The sequence below is a fragment of the Chroicocephalus ridibundus genome, chromosome 20, assembly GCF_963924245.1.
Source record: "Chroicocephalus ridibundus chromosome 20, bChrRid1.1, whole genome shotgun sequence".
In the NCBI taxonomy this organism is placed as follows: domain Eukaryota; kingdom Metazoa; phylum Chordata; class Aves; order Charadriiformes; family Laridae; genus Chroicocephalus; species Chroicocephalus ridibundus.
Genome location: NC_086303.1, coordinates 218,441 through 232,064, shown reverse-complemented (window position 1 = coordinate 232,064; position 13,624 = coordinate 218,441). Strand labels below are relative to the sequence as shown.

At 55.9% G+C, this 13,624-nt stretch overlaps 1 protein-coding gene across 4 annotated transcripts in view; it reads right to left on the bottom strand.

The window, feature by feature from the left end:
• The window catches only part of CACNA1S (calcium voltage-gated channel subunit alpha1 S), a 52,513-nt gene that overhangs the window by 3,492 nt on the left and 35,397 nt on the right, over positions 1 to 13,624 (bottom strand). For 2 of the 4 annotated variants that reach the window (XM_063356352.1, XM_063356353.1), the window contains 13 exons: positions 13,247 to 13,357; positions 12,656 to 12,739; positions 9,157 to 9,213; positions 8,008 to 8,136; positions 7,286 to 7,351; positions 6,657 to 6,748; positions 5,504 to 5,663; positions 4,854 to 4,981; positions 4,323 to 4,419; positions 2,868 to 2,970; positions 1,632 to 1,733; positions 1,402 to 1,526; positions 232 to 360 (listed from right to left, as the gene is read on the bottom strand). In XM_063356352.1, coding sequence (XP_063212422.1) covers positions 232 to 360; positions 1,402 to 1,526; positions 1,632 to 1,733; positions 2,868 to 2,970; positions 4,323 to 4,419; positions 4,854 to 4,981; positions 5,504 to 5,663; positions 6,657 to 6,748; positions 7,286 to 7,351; positions 8,008 to 8,136; positions 9,157 to 9,213; positions 12,656 to 12,739; positions 13,247 to 13,357 — 1,383 coding nt within the window. The remainder of the gene's footprint in view (positions 1 to 231; positions 361 to 1,401; positions 1,527 to 1,631; positions 1,734 to 2,867; positions 2,971 to 4,322; positions 4,420 to 4,853; positions 4,982 to 5,503; positions 5,664 to 6,656; positions 6,749 to 7,285; positions 7,352 to 8,007; positions 8,137 to 9,156; positions 9,214 to 12,655; positions 12,740 to 13,246; positions 13,358 to 13,624) is intronic. The other 2 variants (XM_063356354.1, XM_063356356.1) reach the window with 1 other exon arrangement.

The following is a 13,624-nucleotide window of genomic DNA, read 5'->3' as shown; positions in this document are numbered from 1 at the left end:
CAGAGGGGAAACTGAGGCAGAGAAAGGTTGCCCAGGATGACTCAACCAGGATGTCCTGATGCTCAGGAAGAGGAAAGAAGTGCTTGTGGTCCACATTGTCATTCATGGTGAGGCTCACCTCTGTGGACTGTCCTCCAGCTGCTGGTAGCCATGCTGACCCAGCACCAATACATCGAAATGGGGGCTGGGTGGGACCACCACCACCTGGGGTGCCCTGAGGGCTGCACTCACCCTGTATATCCCTTCCTCCATGGCAGCCTCCACCATTGCTCTTTCTAGCTCCTCCTCAGCAGTCAGGTCCCCAGAAATGGCCCGATGGATTTCAGGACCAGCTTCTTCTTCAATGCTCCTCAGCCCAGCCTGGTGGGAACAAGATGGCATGGCTGGACGTGGCCTGGCCCCACCACCCATCTCACTTTGGGCTTTGGAGATGGAAACATGATGAAGCACGCTTGCCTGGTAAGCCATGCTGCCCTGCCAGGTCTCCTACCAGGGACAGGCCATGGGTCGCCCTGCAACTCGCTGTCTCTGTGCTTGGTGAAACAGCTTCTGGGCCAATGCTATCCCACAAAGGGCAGCGTGATGAAGGGCGATGCCCAAGGGGTAGCTGTGCCTTTGTCCTGATCTGGAGCTATCTGAGCTGGGGCCTGGATCTTTTCTTTGCCTTGCACCTTTGGGGCCTGGTCTTTCATCTCTACCAGTGACTTCCTCCCTGCAAGGTGAAGAGAGGCTGGGGACATCCCAGCTGCTCTGGACAGGCACATAAATCCTCTCCCATCCCACCCTGACAGCATCCTTCAGTGCTGCTGTGCAGGCTTCTCTGACTGCAGTGGTCCTGCTCAAGATCAAGCACATTAGTTCCTCTCCACCGAATGTTGCACTGAGGCAACGAGAGATGAGACAGAGAGCGCTAGCACACAGAACTATCCACAACACCACGGTGAAGAAAGGATGAAGGCTCTGGGAATGGAGAAGAGTAGGTCAATAAGGGCCTGAATGAGCAGCATGTGGTCCAGATATTGGTCTGTGGTGGGTGTTTCCAGGTCTTAAAACTACTTGGTAAGGCATCAGACCCTGCTGAGTCCTCTCTGCAGCTGAAATCAGTGGGTCAGAGAGCCGAGAATTTGCTTTGTTTCCAGAGTCACCTGCACTCTGGAGACTAAGGTCACCCTCAGCGGTGGAGTGCTCATGGACAGTTCAGTGCTGGTTCACTTGGGGACACTTCATTTCCAGAGCCTGAGGCACAGAGGTCCCTATGTGTCATTGCAGCTCTGTCTCTAAGTCACCTTGGACTTGCCTGAGCTGGGGGAAGCCTCTTCCTTGATCTGCAGAGCCCCCCACCACAACCTGCCCACCCTCAAGGAAGGGCCACCCCTCTAACACGACCCACACGCCACCAACCTGGATCTCCACAGGGTTCTTTTTGGGCCGGTACCCATAATACTCCTCCTGGCGCTTCATGAACTTCCTGAAATGCTCTTGTATGAGGAAAGTAGCATAGAATTTGCCCACCGTTACCTCGTCATCTGCAGGAGAGGATACCAAGCTGACAATACTGTCTATCACAAGACCCCAAGTTGTCAGTCCAGGTGTCGCTCTGCCCCTCTTGGAAGCACCACCTGGTGACATACCTCCAATAGGTGGGATGACCTGGTCCAAAAGCTTCATACTCGTTCGCTTCCAGATTTTTTTGATAATGGCTCTGAGCTCCTCGTTGGCCTGCTCGAAGTTACCTGCGAGAAAAGAAAGCGAGACAGAGCGGTTCATTCCCAGGGGAACACGAACATGAGTTAAGACAAAGCATGTGAAAACCTGGCCAGACTCATCCAGGGTGTGACATCTCCTCTCCAGCCTCCCCACCCAACAAAAATGAGCTTTGTAAGAATGAGGCTTTGATTTTAGCAAAAAGACTTTAACTATAGAGTGAGTCACATCTAGCAAACAGGTGGAGCATTAGTGCCACCATCTCTGTTCTGGTGATCAACAACAGATTTTAACCTCCCCTTTGGTGCTCTCACAGGCTTTACCATTCCTGCTCGCCTGCAATCCCAGTCTGTCCCCATGCGTGCTCCAAGATCTCCTGTGCTCCTCCCAGGGCTACCTGTGCTGTGCTCAAGGCCACGTTCGCCAGCCCAGCTGGAGGGAAGGCACCCGTGCCATGCTGCTGGAAGACACCAGCCCCAGTGGCCCACCACTGCCCAGCCTCACCTCCTGCCAGAGCTGTCTGCCCTAGCCCAGCCACACTGCTGCTTGTGTGATACTGCCTAACCCACAAGCATGGAAACAAGTTAGTGTGGCATCTTCCCAAAGCAGGGCTTTGCAAACCATGCTGCTGGCAAGGAAGGGGGTGAACGCAACTCCTCCCCAGCACAGCTAAATTCAGAGGATCCATCCCCTTCCAATGCCATCTGAGATTATAAATACACGGGGAAATGCAAAACTGGAGCAGGTGGTGCTATGCTGAGGCAGGGAGAGATGAGACTACACTCAACAGCGCAGGAAGGGAGGCTGGAGGCTGTGCATTGTGGCTGGGATGGGAACTGGGTCAGAATCACTCCTGAGCTGTTCAGGGTGAAGTTATGCAGCTGGGGCAATTGGTTCACTCTTCAGGGCTGCGACTCCTGTGCCTGCAATCAATCATGTCCTCCAGACTTGGCCTGAGCAGCCCCATGCATGAGCCCATGGTCTCTGGTCCAATGAGATGATTAATAGCAGGAAGCCAAGGATTGCACCAGAGGGTGTAGCCCCATAGGCAAGTGCCCTGAGGTACCCAGACAGAGTGGGAGAACGCTGTGTAACCAGCACCCTGCAGCACAAGGAGACAGTCCCACCGCCGGGCTGTAGAGGCAGACAGGAGCATCACTTACCTTCTGTCTTGATCTTGAGGGCTGTCCTCACCAGTGCAAAGAGGGTTGCATTGAAGGTGACAGTGCCATCGCTGTTCAGTGGCATGTTCATGCACACTAGACGCTGCACAGCAAACCAACAACTGTGACCCCAGGTGGCAGAGCAGGGTGGCAGCTCCCCACAAACACACAGCCCGTCCTGGCTGCAGAGTTGCCACACTGGCCGGGGAGAAGCTCTGCTCGGGGCACTGAGCTGCTGGCCAAGGAGTCTTCCCAGTTCTACTCGCTCTGCCCAGGCCCACGGGGCTCTGCACCGCTGCTTGGCAACACATGGGCCAGGGTCAGCAACATCACTCGTCCTAACCATCCAGCTAAACCAGACCAAGCTGCGGGGAGAGCCAGGTCAGATCTGTGGAAATAACCCAACCTATGGGGCAGCGGTGCCATGGGAGAAAATCATAGAGTCACAGAATCATTTAGGTTGGAGAAGGCCTTTAAGATCATCAAGTCCAACCGTAAACCTAACACTGCCAAGTCACCATTAAACCGTGTCCCTAAGTGCCACATCTACGCGTCTTTTAAAACTCTCCAGGGATGGTGACTCAACCACTTCCCTGGGCAGCCTGTTCTAATGCTGGACAAACTGTTTCAGTGAGGAAATTTTTCCTAATATCCACTTGCTACTCAGGAAAAGTGCCCAACCTTGCCTCGCTACACCCTCCTTTCAGGTAGTTATAGAGAGCGATAAGGTCTCCCCTCAGCCTCCTCTTCTCCAGGCTGAACAACCAGGCAGCAGGAGACACACCATTGCTCTCGAGGAGATGGGAATCATTCTGTCTTGCACTCCACCCCGCAAAAAGTGCCCCAAGCTGCTCTGAGGGATCTCGGGATCAAACCTCCTAATGAGTTTTCCCAAGACCCATGAGGGTTTACACCAGTGCCTGAGCCCCTGCCGCTGTGGTTTACACATTCACCTCACACCGTCAGAATGACCTAAGCCAGGAAAAGTGTACTTATGCCTACAGAGCTCGTGTTTCCAGCTCCCTCAGTGCTATCAGCCCTTGGAAACAAACTTCTGCAGCCCAGTTGACGTGGCCAGGTACTCAGGCCCAGCATTGCCCTCCTGCGCCAGATGCAGATGTGGGGCACCCCAGTGTGGTTTGTGAGTCCCTCTGCACTGAGGGCTCCAGGTTGGGCAGAGAGCAGCCCACCAGTGCCACCCCCCTTGGTATGGGGGTAAGCACAGACAAGTCCTTATCTTCAGGAGCCTAAAGCACATCAGCTCCATGCAGGTTAACAGCATCTCTCCTTGCTCCCAGAATACTCCCCTCCATTAAACAAGAGAGGTCATGTGTATAAACCACAACACTGTGAAGCTGTCCGGATTGTCACCCTCAGCCTCCCTGGGGAGGATGCAGAGACAGCTTGGGGAATGTGCCCTGTGCCCACACGCCCTGCCATCCCGTTGGCTCTTACCTTACAAGCTACACGGTGCGGGCAGAACTTCCCGAAGCCCAGGGGAGGCTGGATACGTCTCAGCAGAGTCACTACATCCAAGTGTTTGATTCTGCCCCTGTGGAGGCAACAAACTGCATCAGCAGTGTGGTGGCAGACATGGGGGACAGTGGTTCAGGCAGGGGCTGGGTGGGTTCATCCTTGTGGCCTGCCCTGTGCTCCCGTGGTGGGCAAGTCCCTACACTTCCCTATGCTCCTCTTGGGGAAAGCAGCTGTTCCCCATGGCAGTAGACAGCAGACAAAGGTGTGCAGTGGCATGGGAAGAGTTGGCAGCATAACCAGGGTTGGATGAAGAGAGGACTGGAAGTCTTGTGTCCCCAAACATCCTGATGGCTTGTATCAGTCCTGGAATATGCTGGCAAGTCCACATCCACCTCTGAGATGCTGGGATCTAACTCTTTGACAGTGCCACAGCTCATGCTGCCATGCGTGTCTCAGGGAAGTCCTCCCCACGAGCCATCCCCTCTGTGCCACTCACCCCCTGTCACTCACTTGGCCTCAGGGTCGTACTCAGCCCAGATCCGTTTGAACTCATCCAGGTGATGGGGCCCAAGGATGGACCAGTCACGTGTGAGGTAGTCAAAGTTGTCCATGATGACGGCCACAAAGAGGTTAATGATCTGAGAGCAGAGCAGCATGTGTGAAGGACACAAGTTAGGGCAGGGCCAAGCATTCAGCAGGTCCCCAGGCAGAGGGACAGCGAAGCACGGAGCAGAGCAGTGCTGCCCACGGGCCCCAGGGAAACACGGGCAGATGTGTTTGAGAGGAGAAGGGGCTTGGGTTCCCCTGGAGCCAGGGGATGCTGTGTGTCACCCCATGCAGGGATGGGCCTCCCACCCAAGGAGATCATGTGAAAGGCTGCAGCAGGCACAGGGCATCTCTTCCCTCTTCACCCTTGCAAGAGCCAATACAGACACTTCTGCACGTGGGGGCTGTGGGAAGGAACTAATGGTGGACCCTGGGCCCCACAGGAGCGTGGTGCCAGGTTTATAGCATGGCTGGGTAGACAGGCTGGGGGATGATGCCCCTAGGAAGAGGGTGCTGTGGGGTCAGACCCACGAGATGCAAGGCTAACTCAACACCAGGGGCTGCCTAGGGCCAGGACAGAGGTGGCAAAGGGAGCCTGGTGGGAGCCGGCATACCAGGAAGGCACAGAGCATGTAGAAGCTGATGAAATAGAAGTAGGCGAAGCCCGTGCCACAGGTGTACTCCTCGCCCTCAGCAAAGTCTGACTCAGGGTCGCACAGCTTTCCGTAGCTGCAGTCCAGCAGGATCTCCTGCCAGGCCTCGCCGGTCGCACACCTGGGGAGAGGGGATGCCTGCTGGTCCCTGCCTGTCCTGGACATGAGCTGGGCACGCAGGGAGGGTTGTGGCTAGCCCAGTGCGCAGGGAAATGGGGAGCCACTAAGAAAGGAGCAGTCAGGATCCTGGGATTGCTGCGCTGCTCTGGGGAGTCTGCTATTGAAAGCTCCAAAGTGAAGTATTTGGCATCAAGGAAAGCCTTGGGCTGAGCTCTTGCTTCCCCTTGAGCTTCCTCACAATTCACAAATTAAAATCCAGTCTGGGAAGGAAGCATTCAGAATAGAAACCCCAAAGTGCCCCTCTCTCCTGCAGCTCAGCCACACCATGCAAACTGACAGCCACTCTTGAAGCTTCCACTGCTGCAAGAGATTTTTCTGTAGGGCAAAAAAGAAATCATAGAATCATAGAATGGTTTGGGTTGGAAGGGACGTCAAAGACCATTTGGTTCCAAGCCCCCTGCCCCGGGCAGGGACACCTTCCACCAGCCCAGGCTGCTCCAAGCCCCGTCCAACCTGGCCTTGAACCCCTCCAGGGATGGGGCAGCCACAGCTTCTCTGGGCAACCTGGGCCAGGGGCTCACCGCCCTCACAGCAAAGAATTTCTTTCTAATATCTAATCTAGGTTTCCCCTCTTTCAGCTTAAAACCATTCCCCCTTGTCCTATTGTTACACACCCCTGCAAAAAGTCCCTTTTCAGCTTTCTTGTAGGTCCCCTTCAGGTACTGGAAGGCCGCTGTAAGGTCTCCCCGCAGCCTTCTCTTCTCAACGCAAAACACCCCCAACTCTCTCAGCCTGTCTTCATAGGAGAGGTGCTCCAGCCCTCTGATCATTTTTGTGGCCCTCCTCTGGACCCGCTCCAACAGGTCCGTGTCCCTCCTGTATTGGGGACCAACTACAGAATGCTGGCCTCCCTCACTTCAAGCTGGTGGGCTCCCCTGCCTACTCTGAGCCCAGCTCCCTCCTCGAGCTGCTTGCTTGCCAAGACAAGACTGACCTGAAAAGCAGCAGCACAGCTTGTGGAAAGGTTTGGAAGTTGTTGTTTCGGTTGATCTGGGTCCCGTCCACCATGGCGATCTTCCCAAACATCTGTAAATCACACTGTCAGGTCCCCAGCATGCTTTCTCAGGTACCGACCACCCTCCAGAGCACCCCTGTCCCCGAGTTCCTCTTCCTCTTGCTTACTTGGCTTTGGGTGTCCCCAAAAGAGACTGAGACTGGGGTGTGGGCGCTCTGGGGCTCATGAGCAAATTGGACATTCCTGCTTATGCTGAAAATGCCCCCCTCTACACTGCACTTCATCTGGGCCAAGGAAACAAGGTCTTATGAACCAGGCACAAGCACTGGTGACTGTGTGTCTAGGTTGTGCCTTTGACTCCAAAAGTGCTATTTGCTGCATGCTTCAGTTGCCCCAGCTGCAGCCTGGGGATTCAGTTAGGGTTAGGGTTAGGGGGAGGCTGCTAGGGCAGTAAGGATCCTTGGAGACCAGGGTAAAATGGTGCCATCACGTGCAAAGTCCCAGGGAATGCCTGGGAGGGGACCTAGTCCCTCTCCATCCCATCACCCCAGATGCTATCAGGCTCAAGGCACCTATTCAAGACCAAATCCCACCCCTGTGTCTCTCACCTGCATCCCGATCACAGCATAGATGAAAAAAAGCATCACAATCAGCAAGGCTACGTAGGGCAGAGCCTGTGACAAAAGGACCATGGCTCATGTGAGACACCAGCCCAGCATCAATGCAACACAGGGACAGGAGGTTGGGTCTGGAGCTACTGCGTGAGGCCAGCATCCAGGCCTCCATGTGGGGAGGGGACAGCTTATTTTCTGCCTGTCCCTCTAACCACCCTCCCACTATTCCCACTCTCCAGTTCTCGTGCATGGGAGGCTTATGCCAACCCCCAAGGCAGCACTGGGTCTCTGCAGCTGGGACGAAGGCTGAGTGCAACCCAGGGATGCCCAGGGCTGAGGGAGCTGCCCAGGCTCAGGGACTGTGTGCTGAGATGCTGCAGAGCACCCTTGAGCTACCCACTTGGTGCAAGCCTTGCTGGGACCAGGGCTGATGGGACCAGGGCTGATAGGCCCAGGCGGACCCTGGCTGCTTGCTCAGCCCAGCTCTGACACGTGGTGGTGTGAGCCAGGTAGACCCCCGCCATCTTCCCACCCGTACGGACAATGTTCTCCTACACAGCATAAGCCCCTGGTCCAGTCTGAGGTCAGCAGCCTGCCAGCACTGCCTCCTCCGCCTGGTGAGCACAGACTGCTCGCCCGGCCAGCCTGAGGATCAGAACTTGCTGCCAGCCCAGGGCATGTGCTTGTCTGTGAGGGGAGCACTGTTCCTCATGTACCTGGAAGGACTTGATGAAGGTCCACAGGAGTGTCCTGACACCTTCCCCCCGGCTCAGCAGCTTCACCAGCCGCATCACCCGGAACAGACGGAAGAAAGTGATGGAGACACGGGAGTTGTCATCGGAGTCCTGCAGGCAGAGCACAACACTTGAAGGGCAGTGGGTACTGATGCCTCCAGGCAGACAAGGGGGTATCCAGGTCCTAGGGGTGGAAGGGTAACGAGATTTCCCTTTCCAGACACTGGTCATGGTCCCCACAGCCGTTGCCTGCATGGAGAACCAGACTGCAAAGGGGATGTGCTGGCACTTTCCCTCCAGCCTTCCCAATAAGTTAATCTCCCCAGCGCCATTGTGTCATATCTCTGTGCCCCAGGCTGCTTGGGACGCCTGGGTATGGGTACGAGAGCAATCCCATTAGCTAGGGGGTTGGGATACTGCAGGGAGAATGGCATGCTGTAACGCAGGCTGGGAGCACTGTGCACGCCAGGCAGGGCCACCCAAAGATAGGCTCCTCCAGGCTCTCACCCAGCACGTACCATATGGGATGCTCCCACTTCAGGGCCCATTTGTAAGGTGAGCTGTAGGGCAGGCACCAGGCACAGGAAGGGTTAATGATGGCTGTTTAAGCACAGAAAGGCTGGTTTGAGAGTGTCCCAGCAGGGCTTACCTCCTCGGGGTAAGGCAAGAGTTGCCCCTCTCACCATTTCTCTGACTAACAGTCTCAGAGGCTGCAGCTGTGCAGGCAAATCACTTCAGGCCTTACACAGACAGGGTGATGGTCAGAGGAACCAAGGCCAACTGTCCTGCCCTCAACATCCAGGGACACCTTTGTTAGATGCTCCATTCAGGTCAGATATCACAGTGCTGGGGGGTGAGATGGTGGAGGGCAGGGCTGGGCCAGCAGATTGCCCCAGGAGGGCTGGGGAACAGCCAGCACATCTCAGGGTGGGAAGGGGTGTCTGCGTGTGGTGTGTCTCGCCCCAAGCCCCTCTCAGCAAGGGGAGAGCTAGACCCCGGAGAGAGCAGCTGGGTCTGGTGTGTCTTCGTGACATGCAGGACACATGCAAACACCGGCCACAGGCACGCTGGCATGGCCATGGCAGCGAAGGGGAGAGGGGCGCACCGCAAGCACATGCAGCTGATATTTACAATGCCATCACAGCCTCCGCCGAGGCAGTACAATCCACCACTGGATGCAAGAACAGTCTGTCAAGAGAACAAGAGAGTCAGCAGAAGTGAGGCAGGAATGAGAGCGAGGGAGTGATGGGTGTTTGCAGAAGAAGAGGACATAGACACAGACACAGAAGAAAGATTAAGATGAAAACTGGGGACAAGAGGAGGAGCACAGGAGAAGGACAGGGAGAAACCCACTGTCGCTCAGACTCACAGACAAGGCAATGCGACTTTTAAGGGGCAGAGGCAGCAGATGGATGGCCAAGGAAACACACTTACCCACTTCTGTGCCCCACTCCATCTCACCTGCTGTGACATATACGTCTGGGGCAGGGGTGTATGGGCCAGGAAATCTGGGCCAAACCTCAGGACTGTGTAATTTCGCTGCCTCCCATGGGCAGACCCAGGACAGGCCCAGGGCTGTGGCTGGTGGGATCTGGAGGCAAGCTGACAAGCTCAAGCCAACCCATGGCTCCTCCACAACAAGCCTGGCTGCTCTCAGCACAGCTGCTTGGACACCAAAACCGAACTGGTGCAGGTTTGCTGGGAGCGAGCACCGAGACTGGTAGTCCCTTGTGTCGGTAGGAGGCAAACTACCGCCCGGCACCATTCACCTACTAAGCAGGAGGCGGGAACTGCTGGTCTCCATGCACGTTGGCACGCGCAGGGCACACGCACTTGCACGCAGATGAGGGCTCATTCACACGCACACACACGCACGCACACAAACCCTCGAGGCTCCTCAAAGCTAGCTGGAGATGCACTCCTCTCTGCAGAGAGCCTAGGATACTCTGGGGCAGGGGGATGCCTTCCCAGCACAGACACCAACACCTGACCCTCGGTGGGGTGGCCCAGCCCCAGCACCCTCTGCACAGAGCAGGCTCGTTCCTGGGGGCCCAGCCAGCGACTGCAGGAGGCTTTGGGTAGGCTGGGAGGGTCCAACCTTGGAAAGGGGCTGAGCTTCCAGGGCAGGCAGTGGCAGGAGTGACACAACAGCCTGGACGCTGCCATCCCTCTACACTTCAGAGCTTGGGGCAGCGCTGCTAGAGGGGCCCCCATCCCTACTTCCCTCTTTCCCCAGACCCCTCAATACCCACTGTGATCTGCAGGATCATTGAATAGCTGCGAAGGTCTGGCTGTGGTGGCTAGCAGAGGGCTCCTGACAGCACAACCCTCCCCACCATCTCACCCCAACAGCCACACACAGAGACATGAGGGAGGAGAAAAGAGACAGAATGAAAACAGAGAGGAGGACAAGACAGACTTTGCAAACCAGTCAGTCGCATGCCTGGGTGCCACCAGGAATGGCTCCCCTGCTGCGAGGTGTCACCCATCACCCCTGCACCATGGTGCAGGCTTGTTTCATGAAAGCCACCCTCCTGAAAACACTGCAGCCCCCAAGGTCTGCCTGCACCGACAAGGTGATCTATGGCGGGTGCAGTGGTTGCAAAAAACTCCTGGGGGTCAGAGGCAACAGATCCACTTTGCACTGACCTCTCAGCAGGGAGGAGACTTGCTGGAAAGGGAGGTGAGGTTTCCCCTCCGCCTCCTAATCCTAATCCTCCCCTACATCACCAGATGGCTGGGAAAAGCTTGGTGATGCTTGGAGAGATGTGGGATGGATGGAGAAGAAAGCCCATGGAGGAAGGGTGAAGCAGCTATGAGGGGCTCTGCTCCCAGGAGAGGACACAGATGGCCACAGGAGCATGAGACCTGCCAGAGCAGGACTACCTGTGACGGAGGTCCCTGAAGAGCCTGGAGGCCTGGGAGGGGAGACCAGTGCTCTGGTCTCCTGGGGGAGAGGACCAGGGAAGCTCAGGCCATATAGGACCACTCTTGAAATCCCACCTGGCCTTCTGCACACCCCTGCCACTGCCAACAGTGTTGTGGCACACAGAGCACAGCGCCTGGGTCAGGCCCTGCCAGCCCAACCAGGGCACTGGACTCCTCTGTGTGCCTGTAACCCTGGGCATCCCCACGGACCCATGGCTGAGCACAGCAGTACCTTGGCATCTGCGCCAACTGACCTGGTCCCTCACTCCACAGGGACTGGAAAGCTCTGCCCAGTGCAGGGCCTTGAGCACCCTTTGAACTTCATTTCTGAGTGACAATAGGATGGGGAAGGAGGTAGCACACTAGGAAATGATACCCTACAGGCAGTGGGAAACCAGGTCACAGGTGCAGAGAGCTGTGGGGGACAAGGATGGGGTCCTGGAGGACCTGGTGACAGATGAAAGCTGCTGGCGTGAAATCTGGGAGCTCATCAAGGCTGAGAGGCCCAGAGGCTAGAGGACAGCAGTATCAACCTGCAGGGCTGTGCAGGGAGAAGCACGTTGCTGTCACAGGGGAGGAAGGTGGATGGCTTTGCTCATCCCAGCTATGTGAGGCCTGGATCACCCTCCAGAGAAGAAAGTGACTACCACTAAGGGCCCCTAAACACTCTCACCTCCCCAGCACAGAGAACGGCTGAAGATCACCCTACGCAGGGGTGGCAGTGGCAGTAGCTCTGCCAGATACAGCCCTGCAGTGTACCAGAGCTGGCAAGCCCTGCTCCCAAGAGAATATGGCATGCAAAGTCACTAGAGAGGGTTAATCTATAATCTACCTGATCCTACAGCTGCTTCTAGAGTTACCATCACATCTGCTAAATGCAGCACACGACCTCCTGGTTGCAGAGGGGCATTTTCAGTGCTAGACACGAGGTGTGGATGTCCCACTGCTATGAAAGGCAGTTGCAAGCTGGCTTCCTAGCACTGCTCTGAAAATGCTCCCAGCAGAGCACTGACCATATAGCCACTGCCTGCAACCACACAGACACACAGTTTATATGCTGTAGAGCTTCTGAAACAGCGTATTGAGTATACACATGCACACATACACCTATGTGTATATGTATAGATTGCTGCATAAAGGGACACACATAAATGAAATGGCTTGAAATTCCTCCCCTGGCACGGGACAGCAGGGAGCTGTGGGAGCACTTTTTCTTCCCACCTGCACTGATCTGAGGCTGGATGCATGGGTGACTGCCTGTCCAGGTGTGTGCATGGGGAAGACAGGCAGGGTGGCTGAGGCAGGGTCTGGCACACATCCTGCTGCTCATGGTCCAGTTCTGAGCGAGTAGACTCTTTCCACAGGATCCCAGTGCCTACAGATTCAGCGGAAGGGAAGGGAGGGGGCAGTGTGACATGCCAGCCAGCCAGGGATGGTCCCCTACTTCTAAACAGTGCTTAAAGGTCCACAGGGCCACGGCTGTGATCTCCATACCCTCATGCCATGGGCTGATCCTGGTTTGTTCCTCCTCAGAACCAAGTAGAGCAGGGATAGAGGAGAGGACACCAATACTCTGCAGGGCTGGACACCACATGGGCATCCCTGTCTCACCCCAGTGCGGGCCCTATGGCACAGGCTCAGGAGGGTGCCAGCAGCGGTGCACTGCAGGGACACCTTCATGCCCTAACAGCCCGACACTTACGTCAATCTCACTGAGGATGACGTCAATGATGCTGCCAATCACTATGAGGAAGTCGAAGACATTCCAGGGGTCCCCGAAGTAGCCCTGCCAGGAAGAGCCAGAGAAGAAGAGTGAACATCCAAGGGTCAAGTTAAGGGGGAGGTAGCTGCTGGAGCCTAGAGTTAGGAGTGCTGGAAGGATCATTATGACCTCTGGCACCTCAGGGAGAGCCAGAGGAAGGGATGGTGGTTAGACCTGGTACCCTCTGGTGAATTGTTTGGTCCTGTCTTGCAATGGTGTGAAATGAGGAGGGTAGATCAAGGTAGCTAGAGCTATGACCACACCAGTGACAGATGACCCTGAAGATCGGAACAATGGCTGCTTGGATTCGGTTGGATTTGGCTAGCAAGGGCGACCCTGACAAAAAGCAGTCCTTCCAGAAACTCACAGGTCCTGTGCATGGGGGTCCCCAAGGGTCTCACAAGGAGAAGGTCTCTGGAGTTGCAGGCCTGGGGGTGCTTGTACTGGAGAGATGCCAAATGCAGGGTAAATGGATACCCCTGGCCTGGCCTGAGGCCCTCTCCTGCTCTCTTGACCATGCCCTCCTCTCACCTTGGCTTTAAAGGCCATGAGCTTGAGGATCATCTCCAGGGTGAAGAGGATGGTGAAGGCCACGTTGAGGATATCTGAGATATGGTTCATTTCTGCAGATTGGTTGTAATGCTGAGGAGAGGGCAGAAGAAGCCATGTTAGCGCATGGCAGGTCTGTTGTGAGGTGAGAGGTATGTGCTGGATGCAGACCCCCCTCCCGCAGACCTCCCTCCCACAGACCTATGGTTCACCAATGGTCATCCAAAAGGAAATTTGCTTCCTGTAGCCCCTTCTCTGAGCTCCCCACATCCAACCGGTCCCACTTTGTCCCCGTCCCCAGGGGTACTGAACACGCATCTCAACCTTTGCTGTGTAGGAAAGACCTCCTCCTCCACAGAA